Genomic DNA, 21,808 nt, shown 5'->3' on the forward strand with positions numbered 1-21,808 from the left:
TTGGAACCTCATGTTGTAGGCATTAGTGAGACTTCCCTATGAGAAGAAGGCATACTAACTGGTATCGAGTGCAAAGAGTACAGTATTTTTAGGAAAGACAGACAGGATAGGAGAGGAGGGTGCATGCTGCTAATGATATCAAATGTCTTGAATCCAGTTCGAGTTGAGACCTATAACTGCAATACTAGTAACAATTTTTCATGTGGCAGTGAGTTTAAAGCCATCTGGAGTGAGGTGGAATCTAACAAGATTAAATACACAGTGAGGTGTTGTTACAGACCTGGAGGATCGGATGCTGGTGACGAAGAAATACATCACCAAATAAATATGATGGGTGCAAAAATAGTAATCATAATTGCCAGCCTGGTTTGCTGAGTGGTTAGCACATCTGCTCTCCAGCTAAAAGTCTGCGGGTTCGAATCCCACCATGGGCATGGATGTTTTTGATTGTCGTGAAAATACTAGTGGTGGTGGCTAGCAGATGGTGTTGGTGGATTGAAGGATGAAGACAGAGAGTTGTAGAGAAGGTGCCCTCCCTCAATGAGTATTTGGACACCTTGGAGGTGTCACGTAATAATAATAATGGGGGAATTTAATTATCTGAACATTGAATGGGTAGCTATGAAATCACATGAGAATATATAGTGAGATATAGTGTCAGAGGGGGGTTTCAGTTACAGATGGAACTATTCTGCCTCCAGTTGGAGAGAGAGTAATTATGCACTACTCACTTGGGAAGTGTCCAAGTTTATGAATGTTCCATTCAGAAAAGGTTACATGGTGAACTACAAAATAGAAAATTATGACAATTTGAGGAGTGTTCTGGATTCTGTGCCAGTTATTGGATGGGAAGAATATCAACATGTGTGGGAAGTGCTTAAAAAATATTTAAATAATGCAATATCAGAATGCATCTCTAGAGTTCAAAGAATAAATAGAATAGGAGTGAAATGGATGTGTAATAAATTAAGCAAGAGACTTGTAAGAAAAACGTGATGTGGAAGGAATATCGTGTACATAAGGATGAGTTATGATAATTATAAGCAGCAGACCAGAAGAGTTACAAGTGTTGTGAGGAAAGCTAAGTACGAGTATGAAAAGAAACTGGCTCTGCAAGTTAAAGACAACCCAAAAGAATTCAAACTTTATGCTGCAAGTAAAAGAAAGAATGAATTTGAAAGAATAAATCTACTGAATGATGATGGTATGTAGGGTGACTGATGTAGAAGAAATGATTATTCAACTAATGAGCAGCCATTTTACTAAATGCTATCAACCTGTATATGCAGCATTGAAATCACTGCTATCTCTTCACTGTACAAGGAAGCTTATTTGGATGAGAAGGAATTACTAGAGCTGTTGCACAAACTGAATAAGAATTCTGCAATAGGAGCTGATGGGATATCAGCATGGATGTTAAAAGAGTGTTCAGCTGAACTGGCTATTTAATTTAATTTAACTAGGCTATATAATTTGAGTCTCGGAACATGGAAGATTCCACAGAAGTGGAATTAATATATAGTAATCCCATTGCATAAAAGTGGTTCAAAGGTCAATGTATCTAACTATCAACCAATCTGTATCTCAGGAGTGGTGGTGAAGATGTTGGAAAAGTTGGTCAGGACTTGCATTCAGAAATGGACTGACAGAGAATCTCTACTTTGCAATGAACAGCAGAGATTTACTAAGGGAAGGTCATGTTTTTAGCAACTTGCTCACATTCTATAATCATGTTACCACTGAGTTAAACAAAAGGAATGGATACACAATGATGCTTTTGAATTTTGCTAAGGCTTTTGACAGAATACAGCATGGAATACTGTTGCATATCTTGGGGAATATGGAATTGGATTATAAGCTATAAGCATGGATAAGAAAATGGCTGACTGAGAGATATCAAAAAATGGTATATGGGAGGTATGAATCTGCAAGATTCAAGGTAACCAGTGGTGTGCCTCAAGGATCAGTCCTTGGTCCATTGTTATTCAATATGTACATTAATGACACTGGGAAGGATTTGATATGTGACAAGTCAAATCCTATTTGCTGGTGATGCAAAGATAGGTTGTGTAATGAGGAGTGCTGCTGATATGCAGCACTTGCAGAATGATTTCAAATAGGCAGGAATTGCGGGCATGTGAAAATGACTGTCATTTCATTATTAAATGTAAAATCATAGACTTTGGTGTGATTACATATCCAATGTGGTATTATAGTGGTGGGATTATGCTTGAAGAAACTAATGAGGCTAAGGATCTTGGAGTTTTAGTAATCAAGAAGTTATAATTCAATGATCATATAGCAAAAATTGTGAAAGAATAATGGCAATACTGAAACCAACCTTGACATATAAAGATAAGGAAGTCATTTTGCCTCTTTACAAGGCCTTGATAAGCCTTCACTTGGACTAGTGCACATAGATCTGGTTTCCTCTTTCCATGGTGAAACAGGAAACCAGAAAGTGCAAAGGAGACTGTCAAAATTGATATCAGGATTGTGAGATACAAATCATGAAGACGGATCGAGAATTTGTAGTATGCAGACAGCAGGAAACAGGAGAATGAGGGGTGATATGATTGAGACTAACCAACTTCTGAAAGAGTTATACAGAATTTCAGTAGGTGGAATTTTTCTTTTTATGGAAGGTGGAAAAAGGACACAAGGGCATCCATGGAAGTTTAGAATGAATGCTGTCAAGAATGGGATTAGGGCTAGATTTTTCTCTCATAGAGTAGTGCATGATTGGAATGGATTGCTGTTAGATGTTGAGCATGCAAGTAGGGTGAATGAATTCAAGAACATGTTTAACAGCTGGTGTGAATAGTACTGCCTCCCTCAATGAGATCCTCACTCCCTTGAGGTCTCTTTTAATAATAATTTCAATGTTACCTGCCAGATAATACATTATGCCACAGTGATATTTTTGAAGCTCACAATATTAATTATCATTATCAACAGACTTAAATGGAGTTAAAAAAAAACTCATCGCAGGAAGTTCCACTTTCACATGCACAGATCATCACATCTGACTTTAATGCATTCACTGTCCTTGCACTCACCACACTCTGAGGCAATGCATTCCAATCATCTACCACTTATTTGGCATGCAAAAAATCTACTTCTAATTCCCTTCCCTTGATCACACCCAACTTATACAGCTTCCTCTCATTCTCCCCTGTCTCTAGATATCCTATGAAAAATCTCATCCATGTTAATCTGGTAATTACCCCTTATCAACTTATTCATTTTGATCATGTGTCCCCCTCTTTCTTATATCCACTAGGCTCTGTAATTTACAGTGTCTCAATCTGTCCTCATATTCTACATTCCAGAGTACAGAAATCAACTTAGTCAATCATCTCTCTGAACTCTCTACAACATCTTATCATCCTTTTGAAAACCAGGCAACCAAATCTGTTCACGGTAATCCATATGTTGTCTGATCAAAGCATCAAAACATCCTTACTTCTAGACATCAATATTCTCTGAATCATTCCAATAATCTGCTGTGTTGTCTGCACAATTTCAGCAGAATATCCATTAAAGTCCCTATCCATGATCACTCCCAGATTTTTCATATCCTCCAGCTGCTCTAAAATATCAACACCAGTCCTATATTCTGCATTCTATCGTTGCTTCCCAAATGTTAAAAACCTTACACTTTACTACATTAAACTGACATCCCCACACTTGCCCATTCAGACAGTCTATGCAGGTCCTCTTGCAAAGCTACATCTGCTCTACCTCTCATATCATTCTCCAACTTTGCATCTGGAAACAAATGTATATAACCAATTAAGCCTTTCCAATGTCATTTACATACAAATTAAACAATTGCCACAAAACTGAGGAAGCATGGGGCACATCACTAGTCACTTTCCTCTTCTGGGATATCACTCACCCATACACAACCTGCCGATACCTATCAGACAGCCAATCTCCAATCTGATACACTAATCTACTATCCAACTCCCACCTGATCTAATTTAAGAAAGAGTTTGTCATGTGACAATCTATTAAAAGCTTTGCAAAATCTAAATATACTGCTGTATATATGCATCCACCTTGTCTAACATATTGGTCATCTTGTTATAATAAGTAAGAAGATTTCTAAGACACAATTTTCCTTTAACAAACCCATGCTGTCCATTAAAGAGAATTTTACTGCTGTCAACCCAGTTCTGAATACTTCTCCTCACTAGCTTCTCCAACATCTTAAACAAAATTCCAGACATGTTGATTGACCTCTAATTTGAAGCCTTAGTCATCACCCCTTGATGGGGTGGAACAATTTTTTCCATCTTTCCACACCTTTGGAACTTGGCCCAATCTAAGACTCATGTTAAAAATGTAAGACATAGCTGTTAACTCTCTAATATATCGATTCAAGACATGTAGTGATATACCATCAAGTACCATGGCATTGTTGACATCACGTTGGGGTGGTTAAGGGTCAAAGCTGTATAACTGAGAGGAGACCTCCACATAGCCTTTAAAGGAATATGGAGAACTGACCAGGGCTTCTGACCTAATGTCCAATCTTCACCTTCTCGTGGTGCACCCTGTTGGGTATCTACTTGGATACTGAACGAACAAGGATGGGCTGGAAATTTGGGATTTAGCCGACCAAATTGTATTCTTATTGGTTAAACCAAAATAAAAAATGATAGTATGACATGACAAAATTTCATGCCGGCTGGGGCATCGCCTGGTTAAATAAGGCCCCCGTTGTTTTCGCCAGGGAACCAGGGCGAAGTGAAAAGTCAGCTACTGGAACAAATCTGAAAAGAAACCCTCAACTCAACAACACCGGAGTTAAAGATCGGTACTATCAACATAAGAAGCCTGAATGGCAAAGAAATGGAGCTAGCTGAGGAATTAAATAAGTACTAGATCAACATAATAGGGGTGACTGACACAAAAAGGACAAAAACTGGCGAGATCTTTCTGAGCAATAAATACAAAATGTCATATTCAGGCAATGACAATCAAGGAAAAGAAGGAGTAGCCATAGTATTCAACACAAAATACGAGGCTAATCTTCTTGAATGGCAGGCAGTCTCAAGTAGAGTACTGTGGGTAAATATGAGAATGGAGAACTGGACAATGAGACTTGTTTGTGCCTATGGTCCCACAGAAGGTTCTACTAAGGTAGATGGAGGAATTTTTTGTGGCTTTAGAAAAAACAACTGACTCAATGAAAATGGAAAAGTTGGTCCTTGTTGGGGATCTGAACAGTAGAGTAGTAAATGATTATCAGACATACAAAAATATTTTGGGAAAATTTGGAGAAAAGAGCATAATGGCAAATATATGTTGGATTTCTGCTCAGGACATGGACTGGTTATTACTAACACCATGTTCCAACATAAAAATGTGCACAAATTCACATGGAGAGAAGAGGCAAGGAATAAGAAAAGTCTCATTGACTATGTTATTGTTGATAGTGATGTTTTCTCCCTGGTGAAGGACACCAGAGTGTACAGAGGATTTGAAATTGGAAGTGATCACTATTTAGTCTTGACCAGGATAAAATTGAATTTCATATCGAAAAGAATAACATGTAAGAAAGTTTTAAGCAAATAAAAGTTGAGCAGCTCTCAGATGTGAACTGTAGACTAAAATACACAAAGATTATTGAAGAAAAAATGAAAGAGTTTGAGAACAGGAATCAAACCTTGGAGATTCAGTGGAAAACTCTCAAGAAAACATTGATTGATTCTGCCAGAGAGGTGTGTGGTCAGGTTGTCTGCAAGGATAAAAAATCAGAACTCCCTGGTGGACACAGGAAGTTAAAGAGACAGTGAAGGAAAAGAAGAAAGCATATCAAAAGTTCCTGGCAAATAAGTCAGATTGTGCTCTTAGAGCATACAGAGACAAATGCAAGAATGCTAAATACTGTGTAAAACTAGCTAAACAAAAGTCATGGGAGGACTTTGGCAAGAATATAGAAAATAAATATCAAGAAGGTGGCAAAATATTCTGGAGGTTGTTTGAAGAAGCTTAGGAATGGAGGAAAGAGTGCTTTAAAAGGAGTTAGAAATGATAAAGGTGACATGAAGGCTGGAGAAAAAGATATCCTTGAAGTATGGAGTAATTACTTTGAAAAACTGCTAAATGAAACAAGCAGTGATAACAGCACAGTGGTAAAAAAAACTGACCATGCATGTAGTCAGGAATACATGTCCATACTTGAAGTAGAAAAAAAGCCATCAAAGGCTTGAAATGTGGAAAAGCAGCAGGAGTAGATGATATTTGACCAGAAATGCTGAAGTATGGTGATATAAGAGTCTTACAGTGGCTGCACTGCATAGTTCAGAAAGCCTGGACAGAGGGACGAATTCCCGATGATTGGAGTAGAGCTCTCATAGTACCCATATATAAAAAGGGAAATAAAATTGCATGTGAGAATTACAGAGGTATTTCCCTACTGAGTGTTCCTGGCAAGATCTATGCAAGTATACTTGAGAAACGGTTGAGAAGAATTGTGGAAGAAAAGCTTGGTGAAGAACAAGCTGGATTCAGGCCAAATAGAGGCTGTCAGGATCAGATCTTCACTTTACGACAAATAGTCGAGAAAGCATGGGAATATAACAAAGATCTGTATTTAAGTTTTGTCGATCTGGAAAAGGCATATGACAAGGTGCCAAGAGAGAAGCTATTCAATACGCTACAGTTATATGGTGTCAATGGGGCATTATATCAAGCAATACTTAGTCTTTATTTCAGTTGTAAGTCAGCAGTTAGAACTGAAGGAAGTACCGGAAGATGGTTTAATGTTAAATCTGGTGTGAGACAAGGATGTACATTATCCCCTCTGTTATTCATTATCTATATGGATCACATTATGAAGGAAAGTTGTATTAAACATGATATCAAAATTGGAAATGTTAATGTCAGCTCTTTGCTTTATGCGGATGATGTTATACTTAAAAATAAATCCGCTACAAGTCTGCAAGATTCTCTGACTAAATTGAATAGCTGTTGTAATAGATATGGTATGAAAGTCAGCAATAAAAAAAGAAAGACAATGAAAATAGGCAGCATCATTGAAAATGTCAACTGTGTTGTGAATGGAGAACCTGTGGAACAAGTAAAACATTTCAACTACTTAGGCACGATTTTTAGTGAAGATGGTAAATTAAATATAGAAACAGACAACAGAATCAGCAAAGCTGATATGGTGGGAAGTCAATTGAATAAATTCATATGGAATAAGAGAGAAATTAGTTGGAACACTAAATTAGCTATATACAAGAAAGTGTTCAAACCAATTTTAACTTATGGATCTGAGAGCTGGGTTAGAAGTAAAACACTTGACCAAAGACTAGAGACCGCAGATATGAGAGTCCTGAGAAGGATTATAGGCGTGAACAGATGGCACCAATAACAATATCATATTAAAAACAAGGATATTAGGAAAGAACTTGACATTGTCAACATCCAGGAATGCATTAGCAGAGCTAATCTCAGGTGGTATGGTCACTTAAACAGAATGGGCGAAGAAAGAGTAGCAAAACAAGTGTTCTCTGCCAGGTTGGCAGCAAAATGACCCAGAGGAAGACCAAGATATAGGTGGATTGATACGGTACAAAGTTCCTTAGATGATAGAAATAGAAGATCTGATAATGTTGGAGTCTTGACAAGTAACAGACTGATTTGGAGGAAAATTGTAGATAGGAAGTTAGTAATGATGTAATTTTTTTAATGTAGTACTATCATATCCTGTACACCCTTTGGGGATACATGGCAGGAATTTGATGATGATGATGACGTTTACTCAATTCGTGATATACACTCTCTGTCCAGAAAGAAACCGAACATTTCAAAAATTGAAGAAACTAGTGGTGCCACCTGTTGTATCTTTTTGTTGTTGAAAGCAGCAACCTTTGTGTTGTGTCAACTGTTTATGACATTTGTTTCATTAGAAGCCGAGTTATAGTGACAAGAGTGACAGTGTGTTTTGACGAATGGTCAGAAAATAAGTTTCAAACAGAGAGCTGCGATTGATTTTTGTGTTAAACTTGGTAAAAGTTTTACCGAAATGCATCAAATGCTTCAAAAAGCATACGGTGATGAATGCTTATCCCATACTCAAGTTTATGAGTGGCTTAAACGATTTCAAACTAGTCGTGAGACCCTTGAGGACGACGAAAAGCCAGGCCATCCAAAAACTGGACTGAGTGAAGTTAACTTCCAAAAAGTGTGTGATTTCATCAAAGAAAACCCGAAATCATCTGCGAGATTGATTGAAGATGAATTGGGGACTCCAAAATCAACTGTGCACAACATTTTTACCGAGTTTGGGCCTTTGTAAATTGAATTCGCAATTTGTTCCCCACAGGCCAATTATAATACAAGTTGACCACAAGTCGACCGATGACCAAAAAATGTATCGAATTGAACACTGCAAGACCTCATTAAAACTGCTCATAAGGACTCAAACTTCCTTGAAATGATCGTCGCTGGTGACGAAACAGGGTGTTTTGAGTATGAGCCTGAAACAAAACACCAGAGTGATGAGTGGAGACCACCAGAGGAGGAGCATCTGAAAAAAAGTCACTTGGAGAAGTCAAAAGTAAAGACAATGCTGATTTGTTTCTATGATTCCAAGGGATTATCCACAAAGAATTCATTTCGCCTGGCCAAACGGTCAATGGTGAGTTTTATCTCAAAGTTTTGAAGCAATGGATAGTGAGAATTCGTCACGTATGGCATGAATATCGTGATGCAGGCAGGTGGTCACTTTTGCACGATAATGCACCATCTCATCGCTCGAACATTGTGAAACAGTTTTTTAGTAAAAACCAAGTTTGTGTGTTGGATCACTTGCTGTATTCACCTGATTTAGTACCCTGTCACTTCTTTCTCTTCTCCTGATTTCATTTGCCAATGAAAGGAAAGTGATACAACACCATTAAAAACATTCAAGGGGCAGTAACCATGACCCTCAACAGTATCCCAAAAACCGATATAAAAAACTCATTTAACTAATTAATTGACCATACCAAATGCTGTATCGAAGCTGAGGGAGAATATATTGATTGAAATAAATGATTTGAATAATTATAATTGGCCTGTGTTTTATTTTCTATCAAAAGTTCAGTTTCTTTTTGGACAGAGGGTGTACCTTCTGCTCACTTACCATTGTTGGTTAATCTGCCATTTCCACTTCTCTCAAGTTCTGCATTATATTACAATCATAAGGTTGGAATACTATAATGATCTCATTCAATACTTCTATTATACTCTCCTTCCTTTTTTGCCTTTTATGTCTTTACAAAGGACTACATATCTCTGCATCTGAAAATGTCATTCTGGTTCAACTATGTCTCACTTCTACCAATAATTTTTGGTCCAAAGAACTCTATCAATGTTACAATTTCATTCCTCTCATTTTGAATACTTTTAACATTTACATCATTCATATTACACCCTCTTCCCAGACATAAATGTCATCCCCCCCCCCCGCTCACACACACACCCTTGACTATCTTAATCCTGTCTTGCACACTTACACTACTCCAGAAACCATCATCAATGCTTCTCATGCAGTGTCTCCCTTTCCAGGCAGACAAAGAGACAATGAGCGAGAGGTGTAGATGAAAAGCTTATGCTTAAAATAAGTTGCTATTCTCTTTAAATTTTGATTAAGCCTTTTCTACAGTTCATAATCACTTGAAAATTCCCAAAAATAGTACTACTTACAATGTGAATTAACGTAGTTGGAAGTTTTTCCAACTACGTCAATTTTTCCCACTACTTGGTTATACTATAAATTAAAGATACCAAGAAATTATATACTTGGTTTAATCGTTTATCCAAGTGTAAGAAAACAAGTTTGCACCTGAATATAATTTCTTGGTATCTTTAATTTATAGTAAAGCGATGTAATTTTATCATTCCATATTAAATTTAATAATATGGAATATACTACACATTTATACCTGTCGAAAGTGGCTTGAAAAAGTTTAGCTTCTCTAGAGCAAAGTTTTCAGATTATCTAACCTTAGCCCATCCACAATACTAATAATAATGTACTATAGGCTTAGAACTGTTCATTGGTGGGATTCAAAAAATACTAACCCTGAATCATCAAACATGCGAACACATCTTAGGGCTTCATGGAGATGGGCCATTAGTGGTCTCTGTTGCAAATTAATTGCTTCTGCAAGTAATACTTTTAAAAATGCAACTAATTCATTATCCTGAAATTTATGATTTCCAGAAAAGCCTCTTCCAGATGAACTGCTATGCCATGGAACAGTTTGAAAATCTGATGAACCAAGTACAAGTCTTAATTTTCGTTTAGCATCAATAAATGCAAATGAGCTTTCTACATTCATAGGATCGAATACTCGAGGTTCATCTTCTGAAAGAACACCATCCGAAAGAGTAACCAACGGTTCAGCACAATTTGAAACAGAAATATTTGCATTTTCTAATATGGAGGTGCTATTTTTCTTCCTATATTTGGCTAATATTTCATCCCCGGTTTCTAAAAGCAACAAAAGAGAAAAGTTTAATTAGCACAAAATAATAAAATATAATCTCCAGTCACAGCAAATAATATATTATCATGAATAATAACTAACTTAAATGAACAAATTTGTTCTTTACTGAAAAAAAAAAAATATCGCAAGACTTTTTTTTTAAGCATTGCTTCATTAGCCTTAAGTTTACTACCATTTTTATTCAATGATTGTTAATCATAACTGTAATTTAACACCATAACTTTCTTTTTTAAAAAAAAGGTAACAGACAGAATTTTTTTTGACTGTTTTTAACTGGAGTATCAAAATATTCAGAAACATTATATTCCAAATGTAAAGTATAAAATTTTAAAACATAGCAACATTATATATATTCATTCCTTTTTTTCCCCCCCTAAAGATGTAAACAAAAGAACCAGAAGAAGACATGCAAATGATAGCATATTATATAATGGTGTGTTATGCCTATCAGATTATTAATTACATTTCCTTTTACTTGGCATGACAGGCCAGTGAGTCTAACATACAAGTGGAAAATGAGAAATGGGAAAGGAAAGAAAACAAACTAGAAAGAAACTAAGACATCTTCAGCTTTAGTTTGTCATTAAGTGGAAGTCTGAGTATTTCCTGGGTATGCCCTCAATTTTTCAAAAATTAGAAACAAAGAAAAAATAGAGAAAAGGTAAGTAAACAATGGAAGAGAACAATGTATGCTGCTGTTTCAGTACTTATTTCTGTCTCTTTATTTGCATTTACTTTGGGTTTTCTTTTTGATGATGAATTAAACAGATGGGAACACGTCCTCTATTTAATGAAAGTTTGAGATTTCTATGATTGTAAACATTTTTAAAAAATGCTGGTCCAATGACAACATGAGAACTAATATAAAAAAAACTATTAAACCTACAAATGCTTAGCCTAGTTTTGTGTGTCAACAGATACACTTCATAAAAAGCACACAATACATAAATCATTATCACAGTAAGCAATAAAAAATAATACAGCATTGTTTAAAATAAACAACAGCGTACTAGCTAGGCGTTGTCACATTTTACAATGTGATGGTCTGTAAATGTAAGATTTTTGAAAAATGAAGACAAAAGACCAAACATGGAGAAGGATAATGATTTGGTTCTTATTTCATTGAGGAGAAGAATAAAGCATTTCAGAAACTTCTTTAAATTTTCTGACAAAACAGATTCATTTTCAGATTAATTCAGTCAATTCAGATTCATGGCATTTCTGTTTTTTGCTGAAGTACTGGATGGTCCTCATTGGTTGTGTGAAAAGCTAAAGTAGATTCTGTATTATTTTCTTTTTAACATTCCCTTAAAATGCTCTGACAAGCAGACTTATCCAGAACAGTGAAACTTGAAGACACCTGACTTCTTCATCTTTCTCCAGAGAAAGATGAGAAGATTTTGGAGTCTCTAAGAATCTTAAGATCTTGTATAGTGAAGTGAAAGCCATTTTTATGTCATGACTTTGAAAAAAAACTAAGAAATTTTGTTCCATAACATGGTAGATATAAGATAGGATGACTGCACCTTTGAAGTCTTGTTTATTTGTCAATGTCAATCTTTTCTTTTTTTTTTCTTTTTTTTTTTTTTTTTTTTTGTGGGTGGGGTGCTGTTGATTATCATCCATATCCATTAAGAGAAAAAGTGTGGGATGAGGTAACAACATTCTTAATTCTTCTATGTGTTGCTAAAGATGTTTTACATCTTGTCCTTTAGTATTTTAACTATTCCTCTCGAAATTTTGACAAATAAACAAGACTTGAAAGGGTTGCCACTCTACCGTACATCTGCAATGTTACAGACAAAATTTCTCAATTTCATTCAAGTCATGATATAAAAGTGGCTTTCACTCCACTATCAGGATCTCTGGATTCTCTAAAGAATCCAGAGATCTTTAAAACTCCCCATCCTCCCCCTCAAGAGGTAAGATGTCTACAAGATTCACTGTTTGTGCTACATTTGTTACAGTGGTCAAATGGGACATTCCAAGGAAATCTGCACGTCAAAGCATTTTAAAGTTGTCAAAAAAAAAAAAAAAGAAGAAGAAAGGAAAGCAGAGATATGGTTTAGCTTTTAACACAATCAATGACGGCAATTCAATCCATTCACAAAGATAACTGTTTCATTAAAAAATGTTAGGAAGCATGTGAAATGCATTAAAAACCAAGGAATTATCCTGCACCACGTTTGATCTTCATTCATCCAAAATCTCACATTTACAGACACTGGCTTTGATATACAATATATATATATATCATATTGTAGAAATTGCCAATAATAACTGGTATACCTGTTTCCACACATTCACTGTTTATTTTATTTTCATCTGCTGTACATTTTTTATTGCTTACTGTGATACATTTTACATTTCTTGCTATTTTTTTTTTATTTGCATAGCACTCTCACACACAAGAGGCTGCAAGGTTTATAGCAAAAACATGCCATTTGCAGGCAGGGTAAAGTAAATGGATTCCACTTAAAGAGTTGGAGGTTTAGTCCTGGAGAAATACTTCAAAGGGAAGGCTAATCCACAAAACTGAGGTAGATGGAATGAAAAATAACTGGGAGTAGGTGGTTTAGTGAGTTGGCAGTTGTTGGGCAGCTGTTGCTTGTGTTGCTGTGTAGGTTTAGCAGAAAGTTTAGCTGTGCTGATCCATGGAAATATCTATAGAAGAGATACAATGCAGAAACTGCCTGTAGCATTAGCTGAAGAAGAGTGTGGGTTTAAAATGAGAGAGGTTTTCCTACTAAATGAGAGAGGTTTTAGTTACACTACCCCAAATGTGAGAACAATATTCCAAGGTGGCTGGGCTGATTTGGGATTGTAAAGAATAAGTAACTGGACAGATGAAAAGTAATGTCTCAAGTGAGAGAGGATGCCAAGTTTTCTGGAAGCTTAAGATTCTGTAGAAGCGATAGGATTACTAGGAAAGGTTAGGAGTAAGAATCATTCTTCATTCCAAGAAGAGAGAGAGAGATCTGATCTTTACTGTAAAGTTGAGCATTGTCAAAAATAAGAGGAGAAGAACTAAGATCTTTTTGACAACAAAAAAGACAAAACATTTTTGGAAGCATGGAAGGTGACTAAGCTGTTATTACTGCATTGCAGGATAGTATGGAAATCATTTAGGGCACTTACTATAGATAATTTGGAAGCTTCAGATGTTTAAGCACTACAAGATTTGCAGTATGAATAGAGAGTGCTATCATCAGCAAAACTGTGAACAGGGTTTGAGGTCAATGGGAGCAGGTCATTTATGTACAAAAGATACAAGGCAGGTGAAATAACAGAGTTCTGAGGAACACAAGCATTAATAAGAAATTCTGAAGAGATAATACTTTCCACCATAATACATAGTGAACAACCTGTCTGGCAATTCAATTACAAAGGAAAGAAAGCAGACAATAAGATGGCAATTTACTGAGAAATCCTCAGGGCCAAACCCTAACAAATGCCTTGGAAATGTCAAGTGCAATAGAGGTTTCTCCCTTTCCATGACATATGTCCAGAGGTGAGTGATGTAAGTAAAGGAAGTCTGATGTGGATCTTGATTGGCAAAATCCATACTGGCAGTCAATAATTAGATGACAGTTCTTCAAGTGTCAAAGAAGCTAAGCTTCCACACTGTAGGGTGGATGTTGGCTGAGTATAGTATAGTGTATAGATAACAAAGTAAAGGTATTAGTTCAGAACAGGGGACTGCCAGCCATATGTGCAATGTGTGCAATGCACACAAGCGACAGGATAGTAAAGGCACCAAAGAGGAGAAAATACTTTAAAAAAAAAAACGTTTTTTTAAAGTGATTTTTTTTATTGGAGGGGAGGGGGGGGGCACCAACAAAGTTTTGCACACAGGCACCAGACACTACTGGCATGCCCCTGGTTCAGAAGCACATCTTTTGAGCATAATTGATGGTGGGATTCCATCAGGGGGGCAGAAGATGTTTTTGGTATCCAGATTTTTCAATATTTTTCTTCTGATGTCTTTCTTGCAGAAGGTCACAAGAAGTATTTAATGGAATGTTCTGGTAAAAGAGAAGGTAATTTGCTTTGGTCACTTATTTTGGAAATGGATGAGAAGAATGATGCCAGGAGACCAACTTTATCTTTAAGCACTCTAGCAATACTACCATTCGGGTGATAAAGACATGGAACCACATACATATACAAAAATTGTGCTCAACAGTTTTGTGAGGAACTAAAAGGCATGGCTACCATTAGCACAAGCAGTGAGTGCTGTTATAATAGACTTGCAAGTGTTGCAAGCTTCAGTACAAGATGCAAATGAAACTGGAACTTTTGACTCAAGCCAATTACAATATGCTGTTTTGTTTTCTTGGACTGCTAGGGAAACACACTTTTGGAAAAACCATAGCTTGGATAGAAGATGGAAATTTTAACAAAGTGGGGAATGAAGGCCTTCATTCCAGCAAGGATAACTTCTATCGCAAAACACAACAAGTATCTGGATCTGGAGAATGGAAACAATGGTCTGACCATTAAAAGAAGGACTAAGAATCTTGGAGGTCTTCCCATTTGGCATTGTTGTAGTGCTAAAAATACATGAGGTGGTGAATGGCTTCCCTTGAAAGTAGAGACTTGAATGAATGTGATCTGGGTTACCAAGAGGAACAGCTACTTCAACAGCGTACCTAGAAGGAGATCTAGTTAAGAAAAGATCCAGAGTATTGGGTGAGTGGGAAGAACCATCAGGAATTGTGGTTGGAAGACAGGCTATTTTTTCAGCTCAATGAGTGTGGCAAAAAATCTTTGCTTCTCTTCTGGCTTGGAAATCTTAGTAGAGTTGGAAAAAAGGAACCACTTAGCATTGTGGATATAAAGTCACCAAGGGAGATGAATTTACTGTTAGGGAATTTGGATTGCAGGAAATTGAGCTTTGAGGATAAGAAGTCAACAAAGTTTAATGATTTTAAGAATATGGAGAATGATAAAGGTAGATGAATGATACATAATAGCCATGGAAATCATAAGGCACAGATGGTCAAAAGATGAATATTCAAGATTAGACATCATCTAGCAGGGAATATCAGATTGCAGAAAAGTGTAGGTATTCCTTGTAGTTGAAGGAATCATATAGGATGTAATTTGGAGAGTCAAGATGGAATGGTTATTGTGGCAGATTTGGGATTCTGTCAAAAAGAAATCATCGTGTTTGGATATCTGCAGGTGATGGTGTCCGTAATTTAAGTGATGTTTATACCATAAATGTTGGTAAAATGAATGTGAAAGATATTTGTGTGAGTATTTCTGAATTTTTAAATTTTTGAGAAGAGGTTTGTTTTTTATTTTAAATTCAGTGACTATTTAAGTTTACTGTCATGTCAAAGATGAAGAGAAAAAAAGCAAAAGAAGATGCTGTGGGAAGAGAGACAGACTCTTAAGCATATAACTCATACAGAGAGCAACCAGTCTCCATGTCATAATGGGGCTTCAACAGTGGCCACACACCACACAGTCACCCCCTAGGCACAACTTGGAAACACAGGTGGCAAAGAGTTTATGCACCAGCTGATGAGGAAGCTTCATAAACACATTACCATCTGGTTTGGTCCTGTATACTATATTTGATAATGCTTTTGACAGAATACAGTATGGAAGACTGCTGCATATACCAAAGAGTATGGGGGGGGGGGAGAGAATTGGATTAAAAATATTATAAAATATTATTAAAGACCATAGATGACTTGACAAATATCAAATTGTGATATATGGGGAATGTGAGTCTGCAAGATTTAAGTTAACTAGTGGTTTACTACAAGGATCAATCTTTAGTCCACTGTTATTCAATCTTTAAATTAACGATGTGAAAGGTTTGACAGGAGACGTACTATTATTTACTGATGATGGTGCAAAGATTGACAGGGTAATCAGGATTGCGACTGATATTCAGTCCTTTCAGAATGACTGGAATATGCTGGAATTGTGGAGTGAAAATGGCTATCAATTCAATGCTAGTAAATGTAAAATCATGCACTCTGGTGTGATGAGATATCCAATGTCATGGTGGGATCATATGCTCATGGCTAGGGAGTTTCAGGAGATATGAAGTTGAAGCTCAAGAGCCACAGAGCAAGGATTGCGAATACAACTAAGAGGATAACTGCAATGCTGAAATGAAATTTGACATGTAAAGATAAGGGAGTCATTTTGTCTCTTTACAAGGCTTTGATAAGACCTCAACTGGACTACAGTGCACAGGTCTTGTCTCTATGGTGATTCTGATACAGTGGAGAAAGTGCAAAAGAGTGTGTGGAAAATGATATCAGGATTGTGGAATAGTGATTATGAAGACAATTTACAAACTGAGAATTTGTAACCTGCAGACACTAGAGAAAGAGGGATGATATGATTGAGACTTACAAACTTCTGAAAGGGTCATACAAGATTTCAGAAGATGGAATTTTTCATTTTATGGAGGGTAAAGGATGAAATGGCATCCTTAGAAGTTGAGAATGAATGCCACCAAGAAGGGGGGGGAGGGGGTAAGAGCTAGATTTTTCTCTTATAGGGTGGTGTTTGATTAGAACTGATTGCCATTGGATGTTGTGCATGCATGCAAGTGGTATGTGATCTCCCTCAATGAATCTCTGATTCCATGGAGGTCACCCTTAATAATAATTTTTTGCAAACCTGGCAAATTAATGTGGGAAACAGATAACAGAATGGGCAAAGTTGGCATGGTCAGATGAATAAATTTATATGGAATAAGAGAAATTATCCAAAAGAACAACCTTCCAAACTGATCAAACCAAATTTAAGTTATAGATCTGAGAGTTGAATTAGAAACAGAATGGTTGATCACAGGCTATGGATATGATATTTCTGAGAAAAAGTTGAAAAATGAGCAGATAGCATCATTTGCAGATTCATATAAAAATGAAAATATCAGATAGGAATTTGACACTGTTAGAATCCTAGAATGCCAATGCTAACAGTGTCAAATTTGATTCCAGAGCCAGCTGGTTGGAGAAAAAGATAACATTAACCCAGCCAATCAGGACAGTTTGCTGTCAGAATGGAAAGAAAAGATCCAGCAGATGACTAAAATGTCCATGTAGTGATTCTGTAACTGATTCTAGAAGACCAAAATACAAGATATCTTACACTACTGAGACCTGATAAAAGATTAATTCGGAAGAAATATGTTGCTAGGAAACAATAACATAAATTTAACCATGTGACACTATCGTAATGTTCTGCACATCCGTGAAATATATGAGGAATTGATGAACATTTTCACTTATTTTCTGATGAAGGTTAAAAGGTAGATAACAGAGAAAGGACTGCCATATAATGTTTAAGGAATGCAAAGAACTGACAGGCTTCTCACCTAACTTACATTAGATACTGAACAACCAAGACTGTGCTGGCAATTTGCAACTTAGCATACCATATTGTATTCTGTACTGGCTTAAAGTGCAAACAAACTTAATTGTACAGCATGATGAAATTTCATGCCTGCTGGGGTGTTGCTTAGTTAAAAAAGCTACCATTGTTTTCATCGAGGAACCACAGCAAGCAGTGGAAAGTCAGCTATTGGAACAAACTTGTGTCAGCAAAATTGAAGATAAGCATCATCAACATATGAAGACTCAATGAAAAGTAGTTAAACAAGCAGAAGAAGAAAGTAGTTACAAGTGGATATAACTGGTGTTACTGCAATAAAGAACTGGGTGATGATGTCTTGGAACAGTAAACTGTTCAATGTCACCTCAAAGAAAATAGTTCTGACAATACAATGCCACTGCCATTATAATACTACACATCACATTCCAATTTTCAGAGAATGCAAGGGAGTTTCATGGAAAACATGATGATTTTCCAATGGCCAAATTCTGTTATTTTGACCATTGATGTATCCACATAGGTGGAACTACACTTTGTCACTGATGAAAACATTGTCCAGATCGTGAACTCCCTTTCTTCAACAAATGATTCAAGCCACCTACAGTACACAACATGTTTTACCTTATTCAGTGGCTTCAATTCATGAACTGAGTGAACATGGTATGGACAAAGTTTTAATTGTTTGGTGGCTCCAAGTACTGCCACATGACATACCTGTCTGTGCATAGAGTTTTCTAGACTCTTTGAAGATGAACATTGCAACATGCATACTGCAGTCATTATGGGTCTAAGTCAAAATGGAAGGTCTTCCATGCAGATGTTTGTCTGCAACTGATCCAATTTCCCAAAAGCATTTGATTAATCTCATAATTGTTGAGTACAATGCTGATGGACTGCACTTGATGAGACCCAGCTTCAACTTTGATGCACAAGACTTCAGGATCACCCTCTACAATTATTTACATAAAATTTATTTTAAAAAATTTTGTAAGAGACATGCTTTCTCTCTCTCACATTCACACAAATTTAATTTCTTATTCTATTTAAGATTTTTTTTTTTTTTTAAATTTAACAAGAAAACAAATTTCTTTGATAATCCTTTCTAGAAATTAACAACTTCACCATTTCAATTTATTCAATACCAACCAATATAAGAGTCATCTCCCTCTGACTCAAAGCTGAAAAATAAATATTCTTGTCCTACAGCAGTAGATTTCAATGTTAGCACCTCTGCTTCAGAAAAATCATTCACAAGGAGAAAACACTTAGAATAAACTGGTGGCTTGATAGTTCTTCTCTAAACAATCCTTTTATTTCTAACAAAATCAGTTCCCCGTTCTGTCTGAATGTAGCTTCTTTCTGATATGCAGCATTAGAAAGAAAACTTTGTCTTGAACAAATAAAATGTCCTGACTCCAATTTCATATATTAACAGGAACAAATGCACAGTTAAATAAACAAATAATAGATGAAAACTATTACATAAATTCTCTCTTCCCAAAATGTGCTGTTTATCCTTTAAAAAATAAAAAATAAATAAATAAATAAAATAAGAAATATTAAGAGCTCTTTCTTCTAATGGTGATTGTTCAACATTTGAAAGATTTACTTCCTGATAAATCTATAGGTCTCTTATTCCATTCTTTCAACTTTTTGTTCTCCTCTCTAAAAAGGAACCCACATTCTCATTCAAATATCTGCAATATGAAACAATTTTACACTGAATTTTACAATTTTACAAATTGTAAAATTCACACTGTAAAATTTGTTAGATGTATTTGTTACAAAAATTGAAAGATTTGTGGAAGGAGAGCAAAACTAGTGAGTGACTGTTTAATAAATGTTTGGACAGTCAATACAGAGAAACAAAAATACATGATACTAGAGTAGAAAGTATAGATAGAAGACCAGAAAATGCAAAACTCTGTGATAATACTGAAAGAGTGGTGGCAGAAGTTTGGGAGAATGTAAAAGACTTGAATAAAGAAATAACACACTTGATGCAGTCTTTCATTGGACAAAGTGCAAGACTGAAAAGCTGGAGAAACAGCAAGAGATCAGTTAACTAAGAACAGAAAAAAAAAAAAAAAAAAAAAAGCAAGAGATCTGAGTCAAAAAGAAAATGGTAAGAATAAATGAGAGAAAGAGCATAAGCAGATAATTTTTTATGCCTATTCTATGATAAGGGAGTACTTCATGAAAACACTACAAAATCTTGTTTCCTCTGGTGCAAAAATTAATAATATTAGTAATGTTGTCAGAATGCAGAAAGGGAAGATCAAAGGATTGACTGTTGTTGCTGGAACCAATGAAGTGAGAGGTGAGAAGTATTGTATGAAGGAGGATGTGAGAGAGATATTGGAAAAAGCGAAAAAAGAAGAGCGAGAAGATGAAGTATGTGAATCTGCTACCATACTATGATAGAGAAAAACTGAGAAGAAGAAAGCGATGATAGCTAATGAATCAATACACAGATTATTCAGAAGGAATGATGTAAAGTTTGTGGACTTACATGTGGAAACCTGAGTTTGATGAACAGACAAATTTGTACAATGCTGATGGACTGCACTTAAATAGATTCAGGGCAATAGAGAGCTTTGTTCAGTGAGAGTGTGGAAGCAAAAACTAAAGACATTAGAGTGGATGCAGATTTTTTTTTTTTTGTGTGTGTGTGTGGGGGCATGCGCATGCACACCCATGAAGTGAATGAACAAATAATGTACAATCTATTCTCTCTCAGACAAAAGCAGTGAATGGTTAGTCAATTCAGGATGTAAAGATAAAAAGGGAAGAGTTTTAGGCATTAGTTAGTGCAACCTTGCCAAAGGTTATAGGCATTAGTGAGACTCGACAAACAGAAAATGAAGTAGTTACAAGGATAGAATGAGATGAATTGAGTATTTTCAGGGAGGATAGAGTAGACAAAACAGGTAGTGGGGTACTGCTGATGATAGCAGATGAATTCCAGCCAACAAGAGTAGGAATTGTGTTCTGTTGGAGTTAGGCAGATGGCAGTTCTTTTGAGTCATTCTGGTGTGAGATTGAGGCCAATAAGATATAGCCTTCTGCTATACAGGCAGGGGAGTGGGGGTGCCAGGATAATGTGTAAGACATGAATCAGCAGATTAGTACGACGAGTGCAAGTCGAGTAATTATTATTTGAGGCTTTAACCTCAGGGACATTGGGAGAAAAGATCACATGGAAAGAAGGAAATGGAATTTATAGACTTACTGAGATAAAAATTAAATGAAGTAGAATGTGACAGAGGGAACTTGGGTATGAGAGCGTTGGATCTTGTTATAAGATCAGAAGACCTCCCCATAATTAAGGTAGGTACAGTGCCTCCAGTTAGGGAAACTAATCATATGGCTTTGATTTGAGAGGTAGCAAAAACATGGAAATTCCAGTTAAGAAGAGGTATATGTTGAAGCAGTACCATGGCATAAAGATCTGCAAGGGAATGATGTTCACAGTGCATGGGGATAGTCAAGGGGTATCGGAAGGAAACAATATCACACTGTATACCTGAGGTCAGTAGAGTAAATCAGGTAGGAGTTAGATGGATGAGTATTATCATTAACAAGAGATGCAAAAAAAAAAAAAAAAAAATGATGCTGTAGAAAATATTTAAAGAGAAATATGACCAGCATGGTAAAGAAAGTAAATGAGAAGAAATTAGCCAAGCAGGTAAAAGGAAATCCCAGTTTTGTGTGTGTGTGTGTGTGTGTGTGTGTGTGTGTGTGTGTGTGTGTGTGTGTGTGTGTGTGTGTGTGTGTGTGTGTGTGTGTGTGTTATGTGGCAAGTAGGAGCAAGGATAACTTTGTTGAATGCAGATAGAGAGAGAGGTAATAGTAAAACAAAATTGTTGAGCTACCGAGTGACCATTTTGCAAGGATATATCATCCAAGTGAAAATACTAATATGG

The 21,808-nt window shown here is 36.2% G+C and overlaps 1 protein-coding gene across 3 annotated transcripts in view; it reads right to left on the reverse strand.

Moving 5' to 3' along the window:
• The window catches only part of Gapvd1 (GTPase activating protein and VPS9 domains 1), a 475,307-nt gene that overhangs the window by 115,828 nt on the left and 337,671 nt on the right, over positions 1 to 21,808 (reverse strand). For all 3 annotated transcript variants that reach the window (XM_090406248.1, XM_090406249.1, XM_090406247.1), the window contains one exon: positions 10,087 to 10,498. In XM_090406248.1, the coding sequence (XP_090262374.1) occupies positions 10,087 to 10,498 (412 nt within the window). The remainder of the gene's footprint in view (positions 1 to 10,086; positions 10,499 to 21,808) is intronic.

The sequence above is a fragment of the Typopeltis vanoorti genome, chromosome 16 (genome assembly GCF_054136105.1).
Source record: "Typopeltis vanoorti isolate ZY-2024b chromosome 16, IOZ_Tvanoo_1.0, whole genome shotgun sequence".
NCBI lineage: Eukaryota > Metazoa > Arthropoda > Arachnida > Uropygi > Thelyphonidae > Typopeltis > Typopeltis vanoorti.